Here is a 25,705-nt window from a genome sequence, read left to right on the forward strand (position 1 = left end):
TTGAGAGCATTTTTAGTTTCCTGTTAATTGCGCTCAGTTAAAAATTTGTTTGGTGCGCATATCATTAGTGGAAATTGGAGTATTCGATTTATAAACGCATATAAGGAAACATAAAAGAATTAAATACAAATCAAATCACAAACATGTAAAGCACATAAAGGGCAAAACAAAAATGAAGAAAACCAATAACAAATAAAGTAAAATTTCATAGTAAAATGTTGGGGATTTTTAAAATTTTGTTTGTTGTCAAAGAAGGGGTCGGCGAAGTTATTATTATTAAGTTACTTTCCTAAGGTTGAAACTTAAAAGGAATGCGCTCCACTGCCATCGTTGATAGTAAAAATTATTAAGCACTGAAGGGACGTAAAATGTGTCGCCTGCCAAACGGACTATTTAAAATTTGATTGTAATACATTATAAATATTTAATATTTTAACAGTACGTAGTCATTAACAGCTTAACGTATCACCGTAACAAAGTAGTAAAGACTCACTTTATACGTAACGAATGAGTCTCGACTAAATTTCTAGCAGAGTTCTCCCCCAGGGTTCGAAGGACGGCTATCGCAATGGTTGCAAACTAGATATGATGAAAGTTGCCACACTTATGGAAAATTCGAGCACTATGTCGAACAGTCATCGATAAGCCTCGTTTTCTTTTAAATTAATTTTTAATAACAACTTTTAAGGATGGTTTCCAAGGCTGACAAAAAAACCCGATTTTTGAGATTTTTTCTATCATTTCAGAGTGAACATAAATAATAAAGTTTTTTAACCGGTAAATGCTGATATGTGCAGAGTATCCACCATTTTTATATAAAACAAACCTGTTATTGCCTGTAAAAATATTTTCAAAAATGTTTTTATCAAAACTGCAAGTATTTACTGTATAAAGGATGTGGGCCAAATTTTATTTACTTTACTTTCCATTACTTTTTGAGTTACGTTACGCACTTACTTGAAAAACGTAGTTTTACATACCGCATACCTTCCTTGAGCACGATTACGAGATAATCGGTATCTCAGCGAGTTTTAGTCCGTTCGACAAGAAATTTTCTCTGGATGTTCCTGCAAAGTTTTACTATTATATAAAAAATTATCAATAAAAAGTTGCAGTTATAAGTAAGCTGTTTTTTGGATGATAAGATATATTTTTTTGTCAAAGGTGAAATATTTTGTAGTTTTTATTATTTTTGAATCTCTGTCAATAAATCTCAAAATGTCGTAGATAAATTTAAGTGACGCTGCCAAAATAGCTTAGTGTTTAACAAGCTTATCCTTTTCCAAATGTAAAGTCCTGGAATATGGTGAGTAAGATTATCGGAAGGAAAAATTACAACCCTAACTATCATTAGGGTGATCTAAAAAGTACAAATTTAGCTAGATTAAAATACAAATAACATTACATTTGAGTTTGAAAGTAACGCGCCCCAGAGCTGCTTCAAAGCATTATCGATATCTTTCGTTTCACTATATAAGGTATTTTTGTTAAACTAATCCGTGGTCACACTGAATTCAGCTTTTCTCTTCTCCGCGGTCGGACGCCTCTTTAATTTTTAGGATAGTTTAGCATTCGTATTCGTAATAATTGAATATATTAAGTGCGCTGAGCAGAGGAGAAGGTGAAAAGCCGCGTGCCCTGTTTGTTGTACCAATTGTTTTGTTCACGTCTATATCGCAATCGCCGTGGGTCCCTCTGACCTTTCGCTTTTAACTTCATTCTGAAACGTAAAACGCAAATAAAATAGTTATTTTAATATTGCTGTTGTCGCATAACAAATTACCAGTAAAACAGCCAACACCAATTTACATAATATTGGGAAAGCAGAAAAATAAATAACAAAGCACACAGACGGGCTGGCAAATTGATAGAGAGCATGTGTCTGTGTGTGTAAACAGCGAGATCAAATAGCGAAATGCAAAAGTGTTTTTCAATTGAAAAGCGGGCGACAGAAAAGTGAAAATTACCGCGATTTGGGACGTATTTGCATTTGGAAACGGAATCAGTGAAAACCAGTGAAAATGTCGAGTGCAGAAGACGGCGAGCTGGATCCGCAAATTCAGGTGATTTTACTTGGCAATTTGCCTACTGTCCTTCCAAATTTCGCCTCTCCTTTGTCCCCTTTCGTACCTGGCACTGAATTGAACGGTATTATAACGACAATAACAAAAGTCGGGCTGCTTTGTTTTTGCTATGTTTGTTAGTTTTTTCTCTCTACCTCTATTTTGTTCTCTTTAAACATTGCACATTTGCTGGTACAGTGCTCACTCGAAACAGTCAATCATGTAAACACTGGAACATAAGGCCAAAAATCTTTTTAAAAGCCGATGTTTAGTTTAGGGGTAGGCTAAATAAATTTGTTCTTAAATTTAAAGCTAAAATAAAATATAATTTTTGACATTTTAAAATATATCGGCCTTCGCTTACTCTTTATCAGGGGTTTACTTTTTAAAGAGCACTGTATTTAGGGGAGTAGGAAACAGGCGTTTTTGCATTCCATTTCGTTACTCATTTATTGCGTGAACCTTTTTTACGCTTTGTTGATTTTCAAAAACCAAGCAGAAAAAAATGCCGACACAGAAAATCAATTTACACAGCGTTTAAGCAAATTGCAAGTTTCCTTTTTGGACGAAGCGGTTCAATATGCATTGTGAAATATAAAACAAAAGGCAGGAAAAGGGAGCTCAAAGAGCAGTGCCAAGTAATCCCACGCACTTCCCAGTAATTTGGGTTTTTCTCCTCTATGAATTTGAACTCAGTACCTAAATGAGATTCAAGTGCAGCTTGGTTATTGCTCTTTATCTTTTGCCCCTTCTTCTTTGCTCCTCTCTTCGCATTTTTGGGAGAGATATGCATACAAATTTAATAAATGGAAATACCAAAGCGCACACGCAAGCCAAAGCAGCAACAAAAACAAACGCCTTTTGTTTTTATTTTTATTTTGATTTTTACATTTTTTTTATTGTGTAAGGCAGACAATACAAATTGTCTTGAGTCGCAGTTTGCATAAATCAAGATTTATATTCTGCTCAGTAAACTACGAAAAGTACACAAAAGTTGCACACTCGCTTTATGGACTTAAATGGAAAATACTTTGAATCTGTATTTAAATAAAAGCCATTTCCTCTCGAGCAAAAACTAAAGTGTATTCATATTTGAAACAAACCCAGCTGAATACTCCACCACAATTACTGTTACAATTTTGAATAACTAAAACACCTAATGTAACAGAAAACTGAATAATTATTTCGTGAAGCCTTATAAAATAAGAGAAACCACTGTTACATTCCTTTCTATATAATATAGATAATAAATTATATTTTATATATATTTTGAACAGAATTTCAATAAAATCTTAAAAGAAACAATTTTTTATCTAAAAATAGAAAAATTCAGAAAACAGTATAAATCTGATAAAAAAAAGAATTCTTTGTATTGAACAAAGAGGCGTTCAATAAACTAAACCCAATAATATTATTGTATTATACCCGTTACAAACACATTGCTAGGGGCTAAACTGAAACAAATTATGCCCATTGTGAATCCCCCTTGGGAGACTAAAGAAAATCTCGCTGTGGACCTCCAATATTATCTATTTTTAAATGCAAAACCTAGTGGGAGACGTCACACGCGGCGCAAAGTCATTAACAACATTTGATTCCGAACCGCACAATACGGCATGTGACTAGATTGAAGCCGTCGATATGTCCGAAAGTATATGTATGGGAAAATTTATAGGAGAATTCTCTTGATAGAACCGATCGGTTATTATAAACAATCATTAGAGTGCCTCTATAAACAAAATTTGCCATGCTAAACTGTACCGAAACCAGTTTGTAAATTCTCAGGAAGGCAACAAAAACATGCTATATTACCAAAAACGTCAAATATTTCGCTTTGGCTATTTTTGTCTTCTTTCTCAATGTTTTTTATGCTCGACTTCCTCTTTAGACAAGCCGACTTTGTTGTTTTTGTTGCCTTCAATTTGCCAATGATTTATCAATGAGTATTTTTGCGCGTGCAAATTTGTTATCTTAAGAGATTTTTTGAGTTAATGACGACAACAATAGGCAAAGAATAGATAGTGCGGCGGCGATGGCGCAAAGTCTATTTAACTAAAATCGTGTGTCTCTACAGATGTTTTTTTGTTTCCACTCAAAGTGTTTGTTTATTTTATTTTATATACAAATCCAACACGCGTCACTCAGCTAAAGAATACAAGTACTTGCGTGCTTCGGGTTTATTTTTCTTTTCCGAAACTTTCTAAAGCCAAACGAATGCATAATTAAACGCTACTTATCGATTATAAGTTAATGGCTTTAATAAAGAAACAAAGAGGCCTTTTCTTTTAATTGTTAGAAATTAGTGGGTTTAGCAACAAATTAAAAATAATGTTTCGCCTTGCTCCATTTGATAATGATAATTAGATTAGCAAGGGAAACTTTGGGCGCAAGTCAAATTGATAAAAATTTTAAATGACTAATGACATTTGGCTTACCTGGTGCTCAGTTACGTAAGCAAGGTGAGAGTTCTGGTGTCGCCAATTAGAGAACTCAATAGCGGCGTCTATGAATCAGAAAGTCATGTACGATAAATGAGTCAGCGTATACATATTATATGCATATCTCAGGTGTCCCCCTAAAGTCTAAAAGATATATTTCAAGCTTATCTAGTATTGCGAATACGAAGTTGCGCTTATCTTTCAAGTATAACGCAAGTCATAAAGGTCAAATATCGTTTTCTGCGAAACCTCTGTTAAAAAGCATTTATTTATTTATTTTTAATTTGATTTAGGCTGGTAAAGGATATTACCTGCAATTCTTGATCAATAAGATTTGTATTTTACATTGTATTTTCATCCTTTAATATTGTATTATTGTTTATTTTCTTCAGTTAAACCTGTAATGGAAGTGTCGTTAAAAATTCGCTTTCTCGCAGTGGAGTAAAAAAAAAAAAAATAAATCTTTTCAAGTGGCAGCGGTGGGATTCGAACCCACGCCTCCGAGGAGACTGGTGCCTTAAACCAGCGCCTTAGACCGCTCGGCCACGCTACCCACAATAAATGCTTGTCAGAAGCGCTTCTCATCGCAAGTTCCATATTTATAGGGGAAAAAAACAAAACAATTGTCGGAAGTTTATTAAATAGCATTTCAGTTTGTGAATGGAAAATACTAAATATTATAAATAATATAAAAAGCAGCTGGGACTTACACTTGCATAAATAAACTACCTCTATCAAAAGGTTTGTTTTCTCAGTTAACCGAGCGTTTTGCAACCTTTCGACGGGTGCAATCCCCCAGGGGTTCCTCAACCACCACCACCATCATCATCATTATCATTATCATTATATTATAGTCAATGATGCATAACACAGTTGCGACTTTCGTCGAGCGGTTACCGCACTCAATTTTCCATACATTTTCAGTTTTAATGAATTAAGTTTGGCTTGGCTTTGTTCGCCCGTCGGAATTGTTAATGACATTCAATGATTGCGGCTTATGTAGTTGAACTAGGCAGTCATTTCCTGCTTTATCAAATCAGTAGAGATAGCATTTTTTAGAGGCAATCTAATCAGTCATGAACTTGTATCTGCAATTGTACAAATATACGGACCCATTTTCAAGAGCTTCGTAAAGTTCGTTTGAACCAGAATTGAGTTTAGTTGACCTCTGATTCGAATCGCTTGGTCATAAAGAGAAAGCTGAGAACTTAACTTAGCATAGCAATTGAATATAATTTGTTCGAAGTGGGTCAGGCACACAAAATTCTACAAAAACCTCACTTGCTTGTCAGATTTTTATGGCTCGCTCTCGTTCATTTTGTACCAAGTTGACATAACTCTAATTAAAAATAAAAACTTTTTGCGGTCAATTTCAATTGTCAAGCTACGATGACTTGGTTTTCGGGTCGCCTGACATTCACTCACGCATCGCTGTTGAGTTTTTCCTTTATATAACAATATTTTGGACCACCCAGCTAAGACTTTCTCAGCAGTGCCACTTTTTTTTATTTTCTTCGTAAGTTGAGGGTTTTTTTCCATACAATATTCGCATTATTTTAGTCCGATGACGTACATTTCCGCCTGAGTTGAATGTCCTTATGAAATCCTCAGGCTTCCTTTTTTGTTGCGCAAGGCAATCGATGTAAATTTCATGTAGGTTTCCATTACAGTTCCTCCATTGCCATTTTGCCAAAGTCTGCCCAGAAACGAGGGGTGGTTTTCTTTTGGGGCAGGGGAGAAAGCTGTCACCAGCCGATGTAGGTCAGGTCAACGTAGTCGGCTGTGGCATCACGCCACCGGAACAAAGGGCAGCTGGCGTCATGGCGGAACTGGAAAAACATCGACCGGAACAAAAGGGAGTGGCGGTCACAAAGAGATGTACGAAGTAGGGAGTAGAACATGGGATAAGCTAATAAACTAATCATAGTATGCCTAATGAGGTTGGGTAGTATCTTTTAAGGGATAGATAATGGTAAGGGAATTCCCTTATAGTCAGTTGAACTTTAAGTTCATTGTCCAGTATGTTTTGATTTAAATGTAGCTCAAACAAAAACAATCCAATCCTATTTCTAAAAACTTAATACCTCGTCAATTATTAAACTAATTTAATTATGTCTGTATTAGTCATAGTCACTGTTTGTTTTTAAATATCACCTAAGACGGACGTGTTACTAGCCAAACAGTCGTCATTGTCCATTTTATCCATCTAAATCGAAGGCGTGGGTGGCGCCCTCGTGTCTGACGAATTGTTTTGGATCCTAACGAGCCGCACTCACGTCATCTTCTTCTTGGCATTTCTCTAGTGAAGGGACGCTCCTGGCTATAACCTTTAGCATTTGATTGGCTTTATTCATAGTCTGTGACTCAAGTTGGGCTTCAGCCGGGCCCGCCCTTTAACAACACGCTTCTGACGAATGCAAAATAGAAGCCAAGGAAAACGTCCGCATATCGCGTGATTTGCTAACGTTTCAGACCAGACCTCGTTCCATTTGGTTTTGACCCTGTGGGAAGATTTAAATTTAAACGCTCAAAATCAATAATTGAAGGGGAGTTCCACTGATGAAATTAGGTTTGCTAGATTTTGCTTTTCAGCAAACAAAGCCCCTTTCTGTTTTATTTTTCTCAGAATATTTCAATTAAGGTCTTTGAATTTAACGCTTTAAATCAATAATTGAAGGGGAGTTCAACTGATGAAATTATGTTTACTAGATTTTATTTTTCAGCAAACAAAGCCACTTTCTGTTTAAATTATCGCAGAATATTTCAATTAAGTGCTTTGAAAATGTTCTTCATATTTACACAATCTTACCCCAATTGCATTTTGTATGTTTGTACGTGAAGTTGTGAAAATATTTATTCAATTTGCGTCGTCATTTCAACATTTAATTTATGCACAATATTTTTTTGTTTGTTTGATGATAATCAAATATTTTTTCTGCCAGCCACACACAGCTGCCTTGGCGGGTAAATATGTTAACCTTTTTTCCAGTATTTGCAATTGAATCGCATTGTAATAAAATGTTTTTATGGTATTTACTCATTTTATTCTGCGTCATTGGCGAAGAAGGGTGTATATATGATGTGGCTTTAGTTATGAGGCTTAGGGCCCATAATCACAGCAGTTTTGTTTGAGTTTTTCTCCCAACTTGTTCAGTTGCATGAAAAACTGTTTAAAAGTGAAGGGCCAAACAAGTGAACTTTTCATTAGCCATTTGGCTCGTTAGGCAAATGCAGCGAAATGCACGAAACAAGTTCCTTGGGCTGCAGAATTCCTGGAAAGTTCAAGTGTTGAAATGTTCATCTGCGCCGGATGCCCAAACTGGTTTCGTTTGTTTACACGAAAAACCAGTTTCGATGTTTTAGAGGTTCGCTCTCGCACTTGGCTGGCTTGCTTGGTCTTGGGCTCTTAAATCAATCTCGATTACAGAGGCAACTCGAGCATGCCCTTACTGAAAGCCCCCGCCTTCATCTTTAGTTTTATGCATGTCCGGGATGTGGATGTGGAGAAATGTTCAACGGACACGATAAAAATCAAACTGGGACAGCCTTAATAAAAGCTGCCTTAAAAAAAGGGGCTGGCAAAGCGAACAAAAAATTATAATTAAAACCAGTTTTTCGACCACAATCTGTCGGTGGGTCCCGAACTGAAATTCCAAAAACACAAAAAAAAAAACCTAAAAAGCCCAAACAAAAAACTGTAACCACATGCAGTTCACCGATCCATGAACACCAGTCCGCCGGCTGTCCCTATTGTAAATGGTAAATCTACAAACGATAAATCTGACATTTAGAAACACCACTTGGGTTTTAATTACTTAAAATAAAAGCGTCCATAAATTTACACTTATGTTAAAATATAGAGCTTATTTATGAAACATAAATCAACCTAAGATAAACATGACTAACTGCACTCCCAGTTTTTAAATATATTTTAGCAATTAAAAGTTTGAGTGCTGCAACATCTAATCTTTATTATTTATAGCCTTTAAATAATTGAATTCTAAAATCGTATAAAATTAAAAACTTTAATTTGTTGAGCAGCTTTATGTCGACCTTTATGGCGCCATAAATCCTATTAATATACAAAAAATTTAATTTCCTGATTTTGAAGGTCGTGTTAAAAATCCTATATAATTTTTATACCTACAACTTTATTGGCGTTGAATTGCCAACCCATTTATATACAAGCAAATTGTTTAACGTTGTGAATTTTCCCATTTCCCAATTGTTTTCACAAATATTTTTTTCATTCGTTTAACATTTTTGTATATTTGTTTAACCTTTCGTTTTAAGTATGTACACGCCTTAGGAACTACTTAAATGATCGCTGGACTACGAATACATTTTCGGAGGAAAATAAAATGCATTGACAAAGAATACGAAACAGAATCTCTAAACGCTCGAAACTAAGAACAGGGCAGCCATATGTTGTGGATTAGATTTTGTTTGTTACTGGGCTGTTGTGACTCTCATGGCTTTTGCTAGGACTAAATCTAGTCACAGGATGCGGGGGATCAGACATCTAGACGAATTCATAGCCAATGCCAAATTGGAAACCATTCAGTATTTTATCCGTGGTCTGACGTCGCACTGGCACACAATAGTTTAGCTCAATCCGTGCTCTTTCGGCCAGCTTAACCGCCAGTCCCATGCCAAAGGCACTTCGCATGTTTTCTAATAACGACAATTATTAATAAAACAAAGCTATAGATGAGTTAAGGGGCCAACAAACCTGTGCTGAAACTATTGCTGTTGCCAATGTTGTAGAAGAAATGCATTCTAAAGTGACTGGCCAGGTTCTTGAAGACTCCGGCGAAGGGAAGCGGTGCAAAGAGATGAGCGCCTGTGCACCAGAAGGTCTGTGCGCCAATGGGTGTGCCCTCAATCACGGGACCAGCTCCTCCAAATTTAAATCCTCTTAGGGTCAAGGGGCCACCGCAGTAGAACAGCGAGTTAATTGGCAGCTGGGTGGTGTTTTTGGTCTCTTTAACGACGCCAACGCGACCGCAAAACTGTGCCACCAAACCGGCAAACAGTGGCACATTAAATTCTCCGTGGGCAGTGCTGCTGGTGTAGGCGATATTGCCGCCCAAACCGCAGTATTCGTTAACTGATTTCAGCAGCAAACCGCGTGTGGGAAATACGGTGGCATCCCGATTGTCAAAAATCACCGAGTAGCGCAACAAAGAGGCCAACTTGGGTCCACAATGGTCGCGTATGGCGAAGGGCACTGATTTATTGAGTAGGCCCACATCCCTGATGGAGTTTTCATACTGCAGCGAGTGGGTCAACTAAAAGGGGGAAGAAAAATATTATATACCAAGGTCTTTATAAGAATTTTCTTGACTTACATCCACTCCAACCATGGTATGTGCCGAAAAGTCGACATTATAGCCTATGTTGGTGGTTTGAAATGAGCTTATGTCAAATCTATCCGTTTGCCTAAAAATGCTGAAAGATAATCTGTGAACAGTACAAATATTTTAGAATAAAATACGGATAAGAGAAGTACACAAGAGATTCTTACTCAGGACGATTCTCCCTGAAGCGTGTGTGAAAGAAGGGTTTCCAGAACTTCAGTTGTAGATCGTTGGCCCTGGTGCTGCTATAACTGCCCTGCAGTGAGATGCTTTCGCCACGACCCAGAATATTGGGGATGGTCAGCTCCGTGCGCAAGGAGCCCTCGTTCTGGCCAATCTCAGTGCCCGCCGAACCCATAATGCGCGACATTTCGTTGCCCTTGAAGGTCACCTCGTAGCCCTGGGGCGTGGCATCCGCACCACGGCTAATGTCAATGTGCACGCTCACATCCTTGAAGATGCCCAGCTCGTGCAGGTACGACTTGGTGGACATGGCCTCCAGCATGAGATCCTGGAAGTTGTTGGTCTTGAAAAGTCCATCCGCCGCCCGCATCACATAGTCGTTGTGGGTGCGCAGCAAACCGCTGACATTGACGCGATCCACGCGAGTTGAGATCTTGCTCAGGTCGTATTTGGGGTCCTTGGACGCAGCCCCGTCGCGACCCGACTGAGGCATCTTGCTGATTTCGGTGGGCAGGCGTTATTAGCAAATACTGATAAAGGGAAACAATTTAGATTTTATATTGATTTACACTCATATAATAATAACATACTTCAAATTTACTTATAATAAAATATCTTTGATTTGCAGATTGAACTGGAGAATCTCAATAGTGCAACCGATGAGATTAATAAATTAGAAATTGAGCTAGAGGTAAGTCAAAAATGTTACATATTTTTGAGTGGAACTTGGTAATAACTTAGTTTTTTTATTGCTTTAACAGGAGGCCAATTCCACCTTTCGCATTCTGCTGAATGAGTCAACGCGTCGCCTAAAGTTATCCTCCAAGAAATTGGGCAACTGCATTGAAAAGGCTCGACCCTATTATGAAGCTTTGGACAAGGCACGCGAGGCACAAATCGAATGTCAGCAGGCGGCAGTTAAATTTCAACGAGCTAATGGTTAGTATATATCAAATAAATTATAGAAATAAAACCCTGAGTAACTTGAATTTCTATAGAAATCCATGCCGCGGCCAAAGAAACGGTGGCGCTTGCCGAGCAGCGTTTTATGTCCAACTCACACGAATGGCAGTTCGACAATGCCTGGCAGGAGATGCTCAACCATGCCACACAAAAGGTGATGGATGCGGAGACCCAGAAGGCCGACTGTCATGCTGAGCACCAGAGGCGCACACGGCTCTTTCACACGGCCGAGCAAAAGCTGCAGCAGCTGGAGGATCGCTTCCGGCGGAGCATCAACAAGTCGCGGCCGTACTTCGAGGAGAAGCAGGTGTGCCAGGACCAGCTGCAGACGCAGAAGAATCGCATCCAGGAGCTGCAGCAGCAGGTGGCCGGTGCCAAGAGCACCTACTCCACGGCCCTGCGCAATCTGGAGAGGATCAGCGAGGATATACACAGGCAGAGGGGTGATTTTCCCACTCCGCCAGGACCCCGCGAGCCGGGTGTGGGAGCGGAGTTGAACTCGCCGACTTCCAGTGCCTTGCCATCGCTGCCGGACTTCCAGCTGGAGCTGGAGAAGTGCGACTATCCCTCCATAGCGGGCAGCCAGATGTCCTTGGGTGCAAAAGCGCCCCAGGCATCTGTTGAAACTGAAGATGAGGAGGATGCCTGCGACTACGATGAGACGGGAGCAGGCGAACTCAGGGGCGTGGTGGATGAACGCGACTTGGAGGCCTTGCGACAGAAGGTCAAGATCCTGGCAGTGCGCCCCATTGAGGGTGGCGATGGTCAGCAGCAGAATGATGTGTGGGAGCATGAACTGAAGGACACGGTGGACAAACTGGATCATTTGATGATGCTGAAGGAAACGGCCAAGAGGCAGCAAGCAAATCGCTTAAAGTCCACCGAACAGCGACCCGATTCCCTGGGCGCCGAGGCCCTGAAACGCCACTGCGATGTGGTCGAGGTGAAGGTCACCACTTGCGCCACCACCGCCACAGCCAGCTTGCCAGTTACACCTCACCACCAGCTGAATCACCTAGCACCCCCGACGCCCATCAAGAAGCTGCAACAGCAGCTGGCGCCCTTGCCCTCGGTGAACGTGTCCATGCGGGAGTTGCCCCTGTTGGCCAGGCTGTCCAACGAGCTCCTGGATCGCAGCAGTGCTGCCTTCGGAGGAGTGCGCAAGCAGCTTCGCAGGCGCTCCCTGGAATAATGAGCGGCTCGGGGGCAGTGGCGCTTCTCAAAGCCAGCCCCATATCAGATTTGTTTATATTAAATGAAAAGAATTGTAAAACGTTAAACGCCGCATTTAAATGTGCACCACTCTCAATAAGTCTACACCTACATAATATATATATACACACCATCTATTTTCGTATAAATGTTGATTACATTCTAATCTATTGTCTCCGTATTTGTTTCTCACTGTTAATACTATAACTATGTAAATGTTTTGTGATTCGAGAGAGCAAAAAGAAAAGAATTGATTGATATGCAAACAATAAGCAGCTTTAAGTTAATGTTTAAACCTTAAAATAATAAAAACCAGGCAGACTCACTAATTTAAATCAAATGGGCACATGCACTAAATAGTTTAGCCTATAAATACCACAAAAGATGTAACTTTGAATAAAAAACAAGTGTCGAAATGTAACGAATTCAATTAGATAATTAAGTGTGAAACTCTCAAAGAAAAATGTAGTGGAATGAATAATAATGATTTAGAGATTTGGTCGGTGCCCAAGAGTAAGAGAATAAAAGTATTTGGAACACGATAAATAATAATGAATCTTGAAATAATAATAAAAATATAATTCTAATTCAAATGATAAATTGTGTTTTTACGTTGTGGATATGGGTTCTTGTACTATGTTGTTCAATATTTCATGAATAAAGTATTATAGTCTTGTGAAGAACTTCAATAAATTGAGACAAATAAAACTGAGAATCTAAGGGGAGGAGTTTAAAAGCATTTTAAAGATAAAACTTTGGATATTTTGGGTTGGTATGAAGGCACCTTTTAAACTTGGCTAACGAAATCTTATCGTGCGCTTTCAATGATGCAACTGCAGCCGAATGTCTGCAACGTTTATTAAAAACACAAAACTATTGGGTGAGTAGTTCTAAAAATCTCACAATGATGTCATTTTCGCTGCATTCAAACCCAAATCTATAGGGGCAAAACAAAATATTCTGTCCCCAAATTATATAAGTCCGCTTTGGTCTCCAACCGCGGTCAGCTGACCTACCTTTAAATTTGTACTGCCTCTGCAGGTAAGTGTGCACTCGCGAAGTTTTGTATTGTTTGACTAGTGTTTTATAAGAACTACAAAATATATAAACCGGGCGCAAGCACAAATATTTTCAATTACTTTCGACTGAAACGCGTGCGGCACCGAAAATCAACAAGCTGCTTCTTCTTCTACCACAGTGCTGCCAACTGCTGAGGGCTACAAAAAAGCCAGATAAAAATATAAACTTAAAAAAAATCCACAAAACCTCATGTTATATACATTTTTAAATTAACCCCATTTAGGCTTTATCATATTTATTAAATATAAATAGTTGTTTGTCTGTGCAGCACTTTTTCTTTGGATATAACTCATTTAATAAGTTTTATGATTGTAAGCTAGTAGTGACACAGCGGGAAAATAGATAAATGCACATCACTGTTATTCGATAGACCTTTTCAATAGTTGATAGCTCAAGTAAACGGTCACACTGCTTGAGATGGGGGAAATACATGAAACGGCTCATAAATGTTTTAAAACGAGGCGACTGATAATTTAACTAAATTTAAGCCTAAAAACGTAACAAACCAACAAATTGTAGTCAACTGTATAATCCACGTTAAATTGTTAATATCATGCCTCCAGAGGCACGTTTTATTGTAAAACCATAACTTAAGCTAAGCAACTACAACTATCAGCCCTACGTTTTTTTGACTTTGGTGCATCTGATTCCCTTTGACTGAAGCTTTCGCATGATGTCCAGGGTCTCTTGGTTTTTGGTTGGATTTTGTTCGTTCGCGGCATTAACATTCACAAGCGTATTTCCCCGTTTTACATCCACGCCACAAGCTCTCAGTTTATTGAGAATTTTTTGTGTGCCATCCATGGGTTTGCTTTCCAAGACAGGAGTAACATTGGAAAGTACCGCAGGTTTCGGAGAAGTTATGGGAGTTGCAGGTTTCTCAGGAGAAATGGGAGCTACGGGTTGCGGAGATGTTGTGAAAGCTGCAGGTTTCTGAGATCTTATGGAATCTGGAGGTTTCTGAGATTTTTCTGGAGCTGTAGGTTTCTGAGATGTTGTGGGAACTGCAGGTTTCTGATATGTTACCGGAGGAACAGATCTTTGAGAAGTCCTGGGAGGAGGTTTTTGAGATGCCACTTGAGAAGGCAACTGGGATGTCCTCGGAGCAGGTAATTGTGATGTCTTTGCAGCAGGTAATTGTGCAGTCCTCGGAGCTGGTGGTGTTCTGACAGCCGGTAAAATAGATGCATTGCGAGCTTCTGGCGATGAGGGTGTTTTCCTCTTTTTCTCCGGCGACTCTTGCAGACGCTTGAGGTCCTCCATGACATTGGGCACCAAAAATGAGTCAATTTTCATTTTTGCCTTTGGTGGCTGGGGCGAGGGATGGCTAATGCGTGACCTTCGCTGCTGCTGGGCGGTCAGGATGGGCCGGCGGGGAACACTGAGGCTACGCTGGCGTTTGGCGGGCACCTCCTCCATTTCCGGTGGCTCCTCGGTCAGCTGAACTAGATACTCCTTCACCACATTCTCCTTGGATTTGGCTTTGGGCGGGCTTGGTACAGTGGGCTTGGGATCGGTGTACCAGCGCGGATCCTCCAGTTCCAGCTCCCAATCAATAGAGATGTTGGCACTGCTAGAACTCTTCACCGCCTCAATGTCGTAAATGTGGAGCTGCAAAAATTGGTGGTTATTATCGGGATTTCCATGAGGATTCCAAGATAAGCCTGGTTACTATACTACCGAGTTGCCCGAATGGATCCTTACCTCCTGCCTACCGTTCACAAGCCTTGTTTCCCGCTTGGCCTCATCGTATATAAGCGGATCGGCCGGCGTTACTATATGTTTAAGACCCGAACAGTCAGTTAAATGTTTTTCAAACGATTGTAACGTCATAAAGTGGCGTTCGCAGCTGCGGCACAGGATTAAAAGGCGTTTCTGCTCGTCATACAACAGGTCGCCCATGCGTATTGCCTGTATCGACTTTATTTTACGTGTTCCATTCATTTTTTCCAGCAAAATCGCGCCAAGCTGGGTAAAAAGTATTACAAATTCGACAGTTTGTTTTGCTTAGCGTTTGCGTAGTGTGGCCAGGCGGCGGAACTTAAAAGATTCCATTTATTTCTGGTTAGTATTCAATTAAACATAAAAATACTCTTTTTCCACTACATCTAAAGGAGAAAGTGCGCGCGTAGTTTAAAATATGTACAAACTTTTAGAAAAGAGGAAAAAAACGTATGGAATTTAATAAAACTTAAGTTAATAAAAAGCAAATATTATATCAATTGTTATTGATAGTTATCTGGTTCCATTAAAGTTTTAAAATCGTCCCATGAGTAAATGAAAAAGTTCAACAAAAATATGCATTGCATTTACAATTAAAATGTCTAACTATACAAATTTGTATTTCCTACAAAAGGTGGTCAATCCTTATCACTAATTAAGTTCTTCATAAAAGGATGTCATTGTAAAGCACATTTGATTTAGCTTGAATTAAATAAATCAAAAAGTTCTTTAAGGATACCCGCTTTGCAGTTTTTCAATTCATCTGGTGGCAAATACTATTGAAAAGAAAGAACCCAGATTCTTTATTTGCTGTTATTAATATTATCTCTTTTGTTTCTTTTAGATTACCGAATGACTGAAAATGCCTTCTTCGTTATTTTGTTTGAGCTGGCTTTTGTTGCCTTTGATTAACGCCCATGCAATTGAAATTAAATCGCTTGCAAATGATTCGCATGGCAACTAAAAAAATTTGAGAATCAGAAAAATGCCATCGTTTATGCAGCCAGGGGCTGTGCCATTTGTAAACTTGACTCTTTTTTCGACCGACGTGGAGCCATATGCGCGGAACATTGTCTGATTTTGACTCCAGCTCTGATGTCTGTCTAGTGGGTGGAAAAACCTTTAATTTTTTGCCAGTCCCGACACTGGTATATTATAATTTTTTGTAATGTTCCGTGTAACGAGCACGGACCATGTTTCGGACCACGTGCAGCATAATCACCTGCCAGAACGGAGGTGAGTATCGTTGGCATATTCTTGATATTTTTCAACCGGTGCCCCACATTCCACCCATTTTTTTCTGCTATTCTTGGGACTTAAAAACTGAAACTTTAAAGGGGCGCATCGCTTACACCGGGAAATTGAATGGATCTGGGGGGTCCAATTGGATGAAGTTGCCGATGCTGATGAGGCTCCTGCTCCAATAGTGTAGTTTCTCCGCCAGTTGCTATTCCTGCATGCAATTAAGCCAGGGACGAGGAACAACTTGCCACTCTGTGTGTCCCAAAACTGCAAGCTGACCATGCAAATTACGCTGCCTGCACTCATACTTGTACTACAACTACCTCTACCACACACACACGCATTCCTGTCGCCTCGTTTGGGGGTTTTCGGTTGTTTTCGGGGGGTTCCCCGGCGTTTGAGTGATGCACCGAGTAGATTCGTGTCGAGTCGAGTCGGGCGGCCAAGGAGGCAACTAGCTAGCTGGGCCAGCACTACTACTGCCACTGCCACTGCCAAAGCTAAGTTAAATGGACCTGCGGTGCACTCGAGCAGCCAGCACACAAACTACAGTCGATACTCTCTAAATCGGACTTTCTAAGACTTCAAAGTCTCTTGCAAAAAAATTATAAATATATTGTAAAACACTAAACAAATTTAGTTTTAAAATAATTAAGTTAGTTAATTAAATGTTAGATTACTTTTTTTAGAACACCAAATTGCTTACAATCGCAAGTTTAGTCCTTTAATATTAGGTAATTTAAAGCTACTAACCTTAATATCTAAATTCCTGGAAAATAGTTACTGATTAGGAATTCAGTGTTTTAAGTTTTTTTAAAAATGGTTTAAATTGTAGCAATTCCGTGCTTAAAACTTCGCTCTGTTTTTTGGCCTGTATGCTTATTTGGGTTAATGAAAAACAGTTGGCAAAATTCGCCAGCGTGTTAGAGACCTTTGGAAATGATGAAATATTTTAACAGCTTTTACACAAAGTAACCACAATTGGAATCTTGCGTGTGGGTAGGATGTGGTTTGGGTTTGTCAGTCCCTACTGTACTCGGCTACATGCAGATTGAAGTGCAGACCATGTCAAGGTAGCGGCTGCAGCTTTGGCCAGTAGATTAAATTAAACGTGGCAAAGGAGACGGCGCCAGAGGAGGAGCTGCCGCTCCATGGCCAGGAGGAGCTACTGCAGCCATGCAACTGGCAACGGCAACTGGCAACGGCAACGGCAACAACATTAAACGTGTTTACACCATGTCCGACCAGTTGATATGCCAACTGCCCCGACCTGTCCCCACACACTTGCACTCGCACACTGGGATGCGTAGCCAAGCATGAACTGCTCTTGGACAATGAACACATGCCATGGCAGGGCATTTCCACCCTAGCACCATCCTAGCACCACCCTAGCACCACCCTCCCATCCACCCACCACCTCCTCGACTATTGTCCTGCTCTTTGTTTACAGTTTTTCGAGGGGTTTCGCAGGCGAGTGAACTAGCAAAAAAAAAAAAAGCAAGGAATCACAATCACTGCATACTTGCAGGTGCAGCTGCTGTCATAATACAATTGAAAAGCTGGCGCTACAATTGCCACAGTAGTTGTAGTTTTTGCTGTTGCTGTTGCTTTTGCATTGTTGTGTGCTGCGAATTAACCACCCTCTACAATCCCCTGCATCCTAATGTTTTTTTCTACTATTTTCAACATCTTGGCGACCACGTTTTGCCACAAAAGTGCTGCATACTTTCCGCAGTCACAAACCTTCACTTTATATCACAGTAAATGTGTGTGTGCATATATGTATCTGTGTTGAGTTGTGTCGCCATGTGTTAAGTAAGTTCGGACAAGTGGCTTTTCCAGGCATTTTCCAAGCACCTCCGCCCCGACACTTGGCCTGTCACTTAAGCTAAGCATCAAGAAAATGCCATTTTTCATCTAATAACTAAGGCAAAAACATTGATTACGACATACTGCTGACTACTTGGGCTTAATGTTTACGGGCTTTATCAAACGGCCAGAGCTTTTATGGCCTGTACATCCATAGTCAGCTATTAGTCATTTGTAAATATTTTATTGAAGTGCTTCGATTGAAATTCACATTTTCCACAGGTAGACCAGGTATCTAGTCAACTAAATCAAGCATTAGTCAATTTTATCATTTGTGTTCTTCAGGTTAAGAGTATGCTTATTAATGGCTTGTGTCTAATTGGCAGTTTCGTATCTTCTTTCTATTTAATCTTAAATTTAGAATAAGAAATAATATATTATTTATTTTTAACTATTCAAGGATTTATTTTCAATTTAATAATCTGTAAATTTCAATTTGTGAGTAGACTTCAAATGGCTTCCATACACGAGACCTTAGGATGAATAAAAAAAGTGTCACAAAAACTTTGAACACATAAGTAACAAAACTGTGCCAACGAACTTTAACCAAGTTGTTTTAAGTATATAAAATATATATAGAGCAAGAATTTTTTAAATGTAGTTTATATATAAAGTGTATGGTTTGAATAAATATTGATTGTCTTTAAATGAATTGAGAATTCAGGAATAATAAATAATAGCTTGAGAATATTCATGGACCATCATTGCCCCAAAGAGAGATAAGGATAACTTGTTCAGTGTGAGAGATAAACTTTTGCCAGAGTATGTACATTAGAAAGACCATTGTTGAGCTTTCAACTGGCAACCGGTCACCTGCAAGTTGCAAGTGTCACACAGTCACAGTCACATTCACAGTCGTCAGTTTAGCCGCAGGAATCAAAGTCCAAATATTGCGCTCATTTATTGACCGTCGGCAAACACAAGCGAGAAGTCAAATGAAATTGCTATAAACGATGGACCGACCAACTTTCACCGTCCCATCCCCTTTTTCCCATTTCTCTTAAGGACCCCTTATCCACCTTCTATTGATAGAGGGCCATGTGTTTGTGCAGGGGTGGGGAGGGGGAATGGGTTTGCTAAAACGAAAACGAAAACGAGAACGAGAACGGGGAAGACAACTTCCTGGCTTTGGCCCCGGAGTGTGTCTTTCATAGAACTATCGACCAGGTAGGGCACAACAATTGCAGGAGATCGGCAATTTCCTGCTTGCCTCGCAGGCAACTTGATTACAAAGCACAAAAATCAATAGGAAATGCAGTTAAATATTTTGCAAGCCGAAATAATTGCACATCTGAAAGATGGAGGTATGTACCTTTACTTATACCTATACCTATAGAGAGAGTAGCTATACTAGTAGTCGCACAATAAATGCAGCCATCTGTCCGGCATTGTTGGCAGAAATTATTTAATTAAAAGCCGAAACTGAAGTTACTCGGAAAATGTTCCTCAGCTGTAAGCGCAACGGCAAACTTATGGATCATTGCAAACTTTCCTCTCCCCTTTACAATTTATTTTCATTTTCATTTTTGCTTTTTTTTTTTTTTTATCTTGCACCCAAAAAGCTGAGCTGAGCAGGTGAAAAAGTTGGCAAGTCAGCCTTCAACTTGTTAAACAATTTTCGTATATATTTTCGACAAGTTTGCGTCGTAAGTGGTGGTGCGAGTGTGCGGGTGGTTAAAAATCTTAAAGATAGGGCGAAAAAGAAAGAAAACAAATTAAAAAAAAAAAAAACAGCAGCTTCTGCCGGCTTTTGCGTCTGACTAGCTGTCTATCTGCGATTCCTTGCGTTTCCTTGCGTTTCCCTCTGACTGGCAACTTAGCCAGACTATTTTTCTGCCGCTTTGCATGTCAGTGGATTCGGGCTACAAGCCGGTCGAAAAGTTACAACCCATGCCCGTCCGTAACCCCCAATCCCCCCTATCCCAGATCCCGATATTTTACTATCTCACCCCGTCGGCTTTTGTGCGCTCGAGCGCTGAGCACCTCAGCAATATGCAATTGAATTTTGCAAAACTACTCTATCCTCCATCCTGCATCCTCCAGGTGCTTGGACTATACAGATAACACTGCCAAATACCATAAAGTGTGCGCTTAAAGGGTAACGCTATCAATAATAAATAGCCGGTCTAGAAATTCATGCACAAATATCGCCCAAAAGCCAGTGAGTGGCTGGTCCAAAAAACAAAAAACAGCAGACAGCACACAGTACACAGCACAACAAAAACAGGCGAAACGCCTCTGGTCAACTATTAAATTGGCCAGCTTAAACGGAGACTATATAATAAATTGATGGTTTTAACCACGTTCGGTGGCAGAGGCAGAAATTTAAGAAAATGCAGACTGAAATTTTAAGCGTTCATGTGCATCAGACAATCGCATCATTTACATATTGTCGTTAAGTGCTTAGGACAAGAGAATTTAAATGCAGTCATTTTAAGTGTGTAAAAGTGAGGAGTTATTATGTAAGTCTTTATTTTCACATTTTGAAATGCCATGTAAGAGATTAATTTAGCAATAGTTTACCTTAAAAATAAATAAATAGCAATAATATCTTAACTTGAAAAATAAGAGAAGCATATCTGCGGTAGACATAAAATGGATACTAAAACTATGTTTAGTTAGTCATTGTTAAACTTATTTATAATTATTATATGTATAACCAGAAAGGTCCTACATATATATATGGTTTAAACATGTTTATTGATACAAGATTTTATAAATTGCAAAATTGCAAATGTGGTCCTTCAAAATTATTATTCGCAACAATGGGCTGACAATAGCAAATTATTTTGAAAGCTTTTGGTGATATTTTGCAAATATAATGAGACTGACCAATTAAGCATTTCAAATTAAGTTCCTAGTCTAGAAAAGTGGTATAACTTCATGCAGAGCGGCGAAATTTGAATTGTCAATAAAGAAACGCTGATATAGAGCCCCAAAATCTTTAAAATTATAAACGAAACGGGGGCTATTTGAATGGCAGACCAGCAGCCCCACTGTGGAGATAATAGAAATTGCATTTAACCCGGCAACAGTGCAAGTTCGCCATGGTAAACAGCAAAATCAACTGGCAAAAAGTAATCACCAATAAACGACAGTCGAAAAGCAGGCGAGCATACAAATATTTGCCCCGAAAGTAGACAACAATAAATGACAGTTCACACACTATGGAACTCTCACCACTTCCTCCTACCTTCCGAATTTTCGTAGAATTTTCCCCACCGCATTTTCCCACCCATTGAACGGCACAGCAGGCAACGATAAATGACAGCAAAATGCTGCTGCAAAGCCAAACTGTTTGCAATAACCGCAAAACGGGCTTCAGCTTTAAGTATCGACAAACGTTAAGCAGTGACCTCCGACCTCCCCTCCGACCACCCATCCCCTCATCCCCACTCTCCCATTTTTAGCCATCATGACCCAGACCAAACACGATCTCAACCCATCCGACCCCAAACCAAACATTTTACGGTTTCACCTCGAAATTAAATTTCCCTCTCAAACGTGGCCAAAAACCCGTCGATGGAAGGCTAAAACGTGGCATCATGGTGAAAACTAAAATCAAATTGCCACGCCCAGCAATGAAAATGCGCAAAATTATCAAATGCCAAAGCGAATCGTTGAAAATGGTTTTTCGGGAAAATTGGTATATTCCCCGCAGTGTTTTATAGAAAATCTGGGCATCACATCATGGAAACACACACCCAATGTGCATTCATCAAAAAATCCTCGACGAAATGTAACTAACAAAAGTCGCTGGATTATCAAAACCATAGTTTGAAAATACAAGAAAATAGCATCAAATTATTTTCCACAAAACCGGGGCTCTATTGGGGCAAAAAGGTGTGCGGCCACGTACCGCAAATATTTGTGAACACGTGTGCAATGGCCGAGTGCGGAAGTTGCATTCGCATTTTTTCTAATAAATGAAAAGCAAATAACAGAGCAGCAACTCAGCTGGTTCTCCACCTGGAAATATGAAATGATGCTTGGTGCCTTGGTTTTATTCCTTTTTTTTTGTGAGGTTCCCAAAAGCCCTCTGTGCGGAAAATGCCAGGCGCAGGTCAAGCGCCGAGTGCAAAACTCAACTTTTCAACCGGCTAAAGCACGAAAAACATAAAGCAAAACTTTGTTAACATCCATGGGGGAGAAAAGTGGCGAAAAGCTGAAATCTGTCATTTATAAGTTCAATAGTTTTGGCTGGTCATTAACATCACGGCGCTTCGGGGGAAAATTCCCAAATATGACAGCTCAGAGATTTTTAGAAAAATGACTTTAAGTCCCCGAAATCCCACAAAAGCCACTTTCGAGACTTTGTTCGCGACCTTGACTAGACAACCCTCAGATCAAGGACCTTCTACCTCTCACTGTACACCATTCATACTCGCGAAAAAAGCAAGGCAAATAAAGCTAAAAATTCAAATAGGTCGACTCCGGGACCAAAGTCGCTGGGTTGACTTGACTTGAGGTTACGGCTTTGGAAGTGGATGCCCAAGGAATCGTTGTCTGGAGGAGCACAACTGCAAACAGAGATTGGGACACCAGACGTTCACTTGCTGACAGCTGAGTGTATTCTTAATAATGCATATACATACCAAACAACGACAACAACAAAAAATGTATGTACATACACTTGAAAAAATTGGAACCTTTAACTTCGGAAATCATTATGCTAGAAATAACTTTTGTTACTTTATAATAACATTTTTATTTGGGCCAAATATGTTCAATTCTGTATTTCCAAGATTTATAAATTACTTTGTTATTTAAGAAAAAAAGTTTTTGCCTAAAAAATACTCTTCTTTTTGTTTGTTTGGCTTGCATTCTAGTGTGTCTAAGTCAGTAACAATTTTTTTTTTTATGAAATACATTTAAAGTTAATAAATCATGCTCTTAATAAATCTTGAATATGTGTATTCTTACTGATTTTAATGTAAGATTAAACTACAAATCACAATTTTAGCAAAGTGGTGTGGCAAAACCGCCATCCCTTTGCACTATATATCAAATATGAGATACCGATCAAATTCCCAGACACATCTAAACAAAATAACTCTGATAAACTGAGGAAGTGCATTTATTCATTGTAGTCTGTGAATTTTATTATCTTCTGAGCATCGGGCCTTAATGTATTTTTCTCTAGTTTTTTCGCCCTAAATTTTCTTATTTTTTTGAGTGTGGCAATGGACATAGGATTCGAGGGAGGGCGTTGCGTCTGACGAAAAATGTACAATTTCGCACGCCATAGCGCCTACAGAATGTCACAGCAAAGTATGGAAAACGAATGGTGGCGGGAATGGGATGAGGATGAGGATGGAGCTCTGGAGCGCCGGTGGAGCCCGCTTCACGGCTTTTCCCGTCCCCCCCACCATTCCTCCCCCTTCCGAACCGGCGACAACAACAATCACAAAGCAGACAAATCCAGCAGAAGCGACCACGACAACGAGAGCTTGTCGGTGCGTCTGTTTGTCTGTTACGTGCCACATGTGCGTCAGATGTGGCAATGATTTGCATCGAGGTGTGGCATAAAAAACAAACGCCCCAGCTGCGGGGTCGTTGCCAGTGGGCAAAAATGGGTAAAACACGACTACGAGTGCGACAGTACCAGCATTTCAGGTCTTCGAGGAGGGGCGAAGAAGTTATGTGTTATGTGTTGCCCGTTTTTATGACACATATGCAAATGCATAAAGGACTTGTGTAGCGCAGGCCTCACTTGGTGTCTCCTTGTTTATTTGTTGTCACTGATAGGTCACACATATAATTGAAATTTTCCCCCCAGATTTAATTAAGGTGAGGTGGGCGAGGAAAAGTTTACCTAGCTTCAAAATTGGAATGGGTAGAACAACAAAGAAAAGTCTCATAAATTCGTAAAGCTTTAAAATATTTTATTTATAAGAGACTGTATCAGCAGATTTAATTTACAAGCATAATATTTTGTATATATTTATGTTGCTTATATTCTATAAAGTTAAATAAATAAAAAAAGAAACCGTTGTCAGTTATTGAATAAAGAATTTAAAAACAAACTACGTATAAAAATGTATTAAAAGCTTAAATACAGAATTCAAATATTGATTTGCAAGTTCTCTTCTGTTTTGACCCATTCAAAAACATACTTTCGCTTTTACCTTTAACCTTTCATTTCGTTTCCTTAATCGCCCATGGATAAACATGGACACGCTTCATGAATGTTACCAATTCCTAATCATTGCCGTAGGCCTTAAAGAATCAGGAAAATCCAATGATGTAGAAGCAGCTGGCTCCCTATAAACTGGACATTAAAATGCACGACACCAAATGATATGAAAACACTTACGGCTAATTCGCACTGCCGAACACAAAGTCTCAATTTCTGCTCTCGACATTTTATTAGAAAAATCCATAAACGTAAGCATAAAATTTAATGCGAATAATAAAAGCAAATTAGCCACAACAAGCGGCAGTCGCTGGGCGGAATGGGTGGGAAAATTCCGAAATAAATAAATACATGGCCATAAAGAGTAACATACAAATGCGATTATAGTATCGGGGGCAATAATATTGACAGCCATTGACGACAATATCAACATCAACAGTAGGAGCCCAACCAATAATAACCTCATTCAAGTTCATGTAAAATGGTTAAGGGGGTGGTGGCGGGACACTTGCCTGTTGGGCGGTTAATTGCCGTGCGAACCAGATGGGCGAAAATGAAAACGAAAGAGGAGAAGAGAAGAGAAGAAAAAAGATAAATTACACGTGTTTTCATTAACCCCTCAATGGGCCACTTTCAGTTGGTGGTTATAAATGCATGCTAATTATTTAATTGAAGGTTTTACGGAATCAGTCCCAAAAACCAATTATAGTAGTTTACGGAATTAAAAAACAGCAATCAACACATTGTATTTATAAAATATTGAAAACCAATAATATAGTTTATAAACTTAGGAAGCTTGTACATACATTTTAAGTGTTAAAAAAAAGGTATATGTATAATAAATTAAATCAACTGATCTTTGATTTTTAAAATTTCATAGTAAAAACTGGGTAGTTTGAATAGAAACCTCAAAAAAGGTTAAAAATTAAAACATTCAAAGGCAGAAACAAACCTATATATTTCTCAAGAAAAATGTACTAGCTTTCATACAACATAATGAGGTTACGTTTTAAATGGAAATGTGATTGATTGATCCTATAATATTGGTTCGAGTAGAATCTTTTTTGCTGAGGTAAACATTATTCCCCAAGGGCCATTTGCGACCCCACCAGCACCGCCGAGTGTTAAGGCCGAAGACGCAAAGTGTCAATACGCCAGTTGGGCGGCAGGTAGAGCAATGGAAAGGTAAGACCTGCGCAGCGCTAATGAAATCAGACAACATTAACTGCGCCGCCGGCAGAAGAGTCGAGTCAGCCGATGATGCCAATCATGACGTAGCCGGGTAATATGGGCCAAGAAAAGACAACAGGTAACAGGTGAGCAGCTGAGCAGTCGAGCAGCCGAGCTGCTGAGTGAATTAGATGGGCAATTGTTGCTCAAGGTTGTCTGTGTGAGTTATGGGCCATATGCCCAAGCCACCCCTTGCGGAATTTTCGG

The 25,705-nt window shown here is 39.4% G+C and overlaps 3 protein-coding genes and 1 non-coding gene across 4 annotated transcripts; 1 reads left to right on the top strand and 3 right to left on the bottom strand.

Annotated features, from left to right (window-relative positions):
- The first annotated feature begins 1,503 nt into the window (after positions 1-1,503).
- Positions 1,504-12,812, top strand: LOC108144563 (SH3 domain-binding protein 5 homolog). The gene is made up of 4 exons (XM_017269549.2): positions 1,504-2,063; positions 10,673-10,735; positions 10,806-10,983; positions 11,043-12,812. Exons 1-4 carry the CDS (start codon positions 2,022-2,024, stop codon positions 12,197-12,199), a joined length of 1,440 nt encoding a protein of 479 aa, XP_017125038.1. The 5' UTR covers positions 1,504-2,021; the 3' UTR covers positions 12,200-12,812.
- On the bottom strand, positions 4,973-5,054 carry Trnal-aag. Its single transcript has one exon. It is a non-coding gene; the product is annotated as a tRNA-Leu (tRNA).
- Positions 8,751-13,404, bottom strand: LOC108144564 (SAM50-like protein CG7639). Its single transcript, XM_017269550.1, has 5 exons — positions 13,236-13,404; positions 10,029-10,574; positions 9,853-9,964; positions 9,234-9,792; positions 8,751-9,175 (listed from the first exon to the last, which is right to left on the bottom strand). The coding sequence occupies exons 2-5, from the start codon at positions 10,535-10,537 to the stop codon at positions 9,024-9,026; spliced, it is 1,332 nt and encodes a 443-aa protein (XP_017125039.1). The 5' UTR covers positions 10,538-10,574; positions 13,236-13,404; the 3' UTR covers positions 8,751-9,023.
- A 469-nt stretch (positions 13,405-13,873) lies between these two features.
- LOC108144243 (proteoglycan 4) lies at positions 13,874-15,305 on the bottom strand. Its single transcript, XM_017268922.2, has 2 exons — positions 15,004-15,305; positions 13,874-14,910 (listed from the first exon to the last, which is right to left on the bottom strand). Exons 1-2 carry the CDS (start codon positions 15,241-15,243, stop codon positions 13,918-13,920), a joined length of 1,233 nt encoding a protein of 410 aa, XP_017124411.1. The 5' UTR covers positions 15,244-15,305; the 3' UTR covers positions 13,874-13,917.
- Positions 15,306-25,705: the final 10,400 nt, after the last annotated feature.

This window comes from Drosophila elegans, unplaced genomic scaffold, assembly GCF_018152505.1.
Source record: "Drosophila elegans isolate 14027-0461.03 unplaced genomic scaffold, ASM1815250v1 contig_183, whole genome shotgun sequence".
NCBI lineage: Eukaryota > Metazoa > Arthropoda > Insecta > Diptera > Drosophilidae > Drosophila > Drosophila elegans.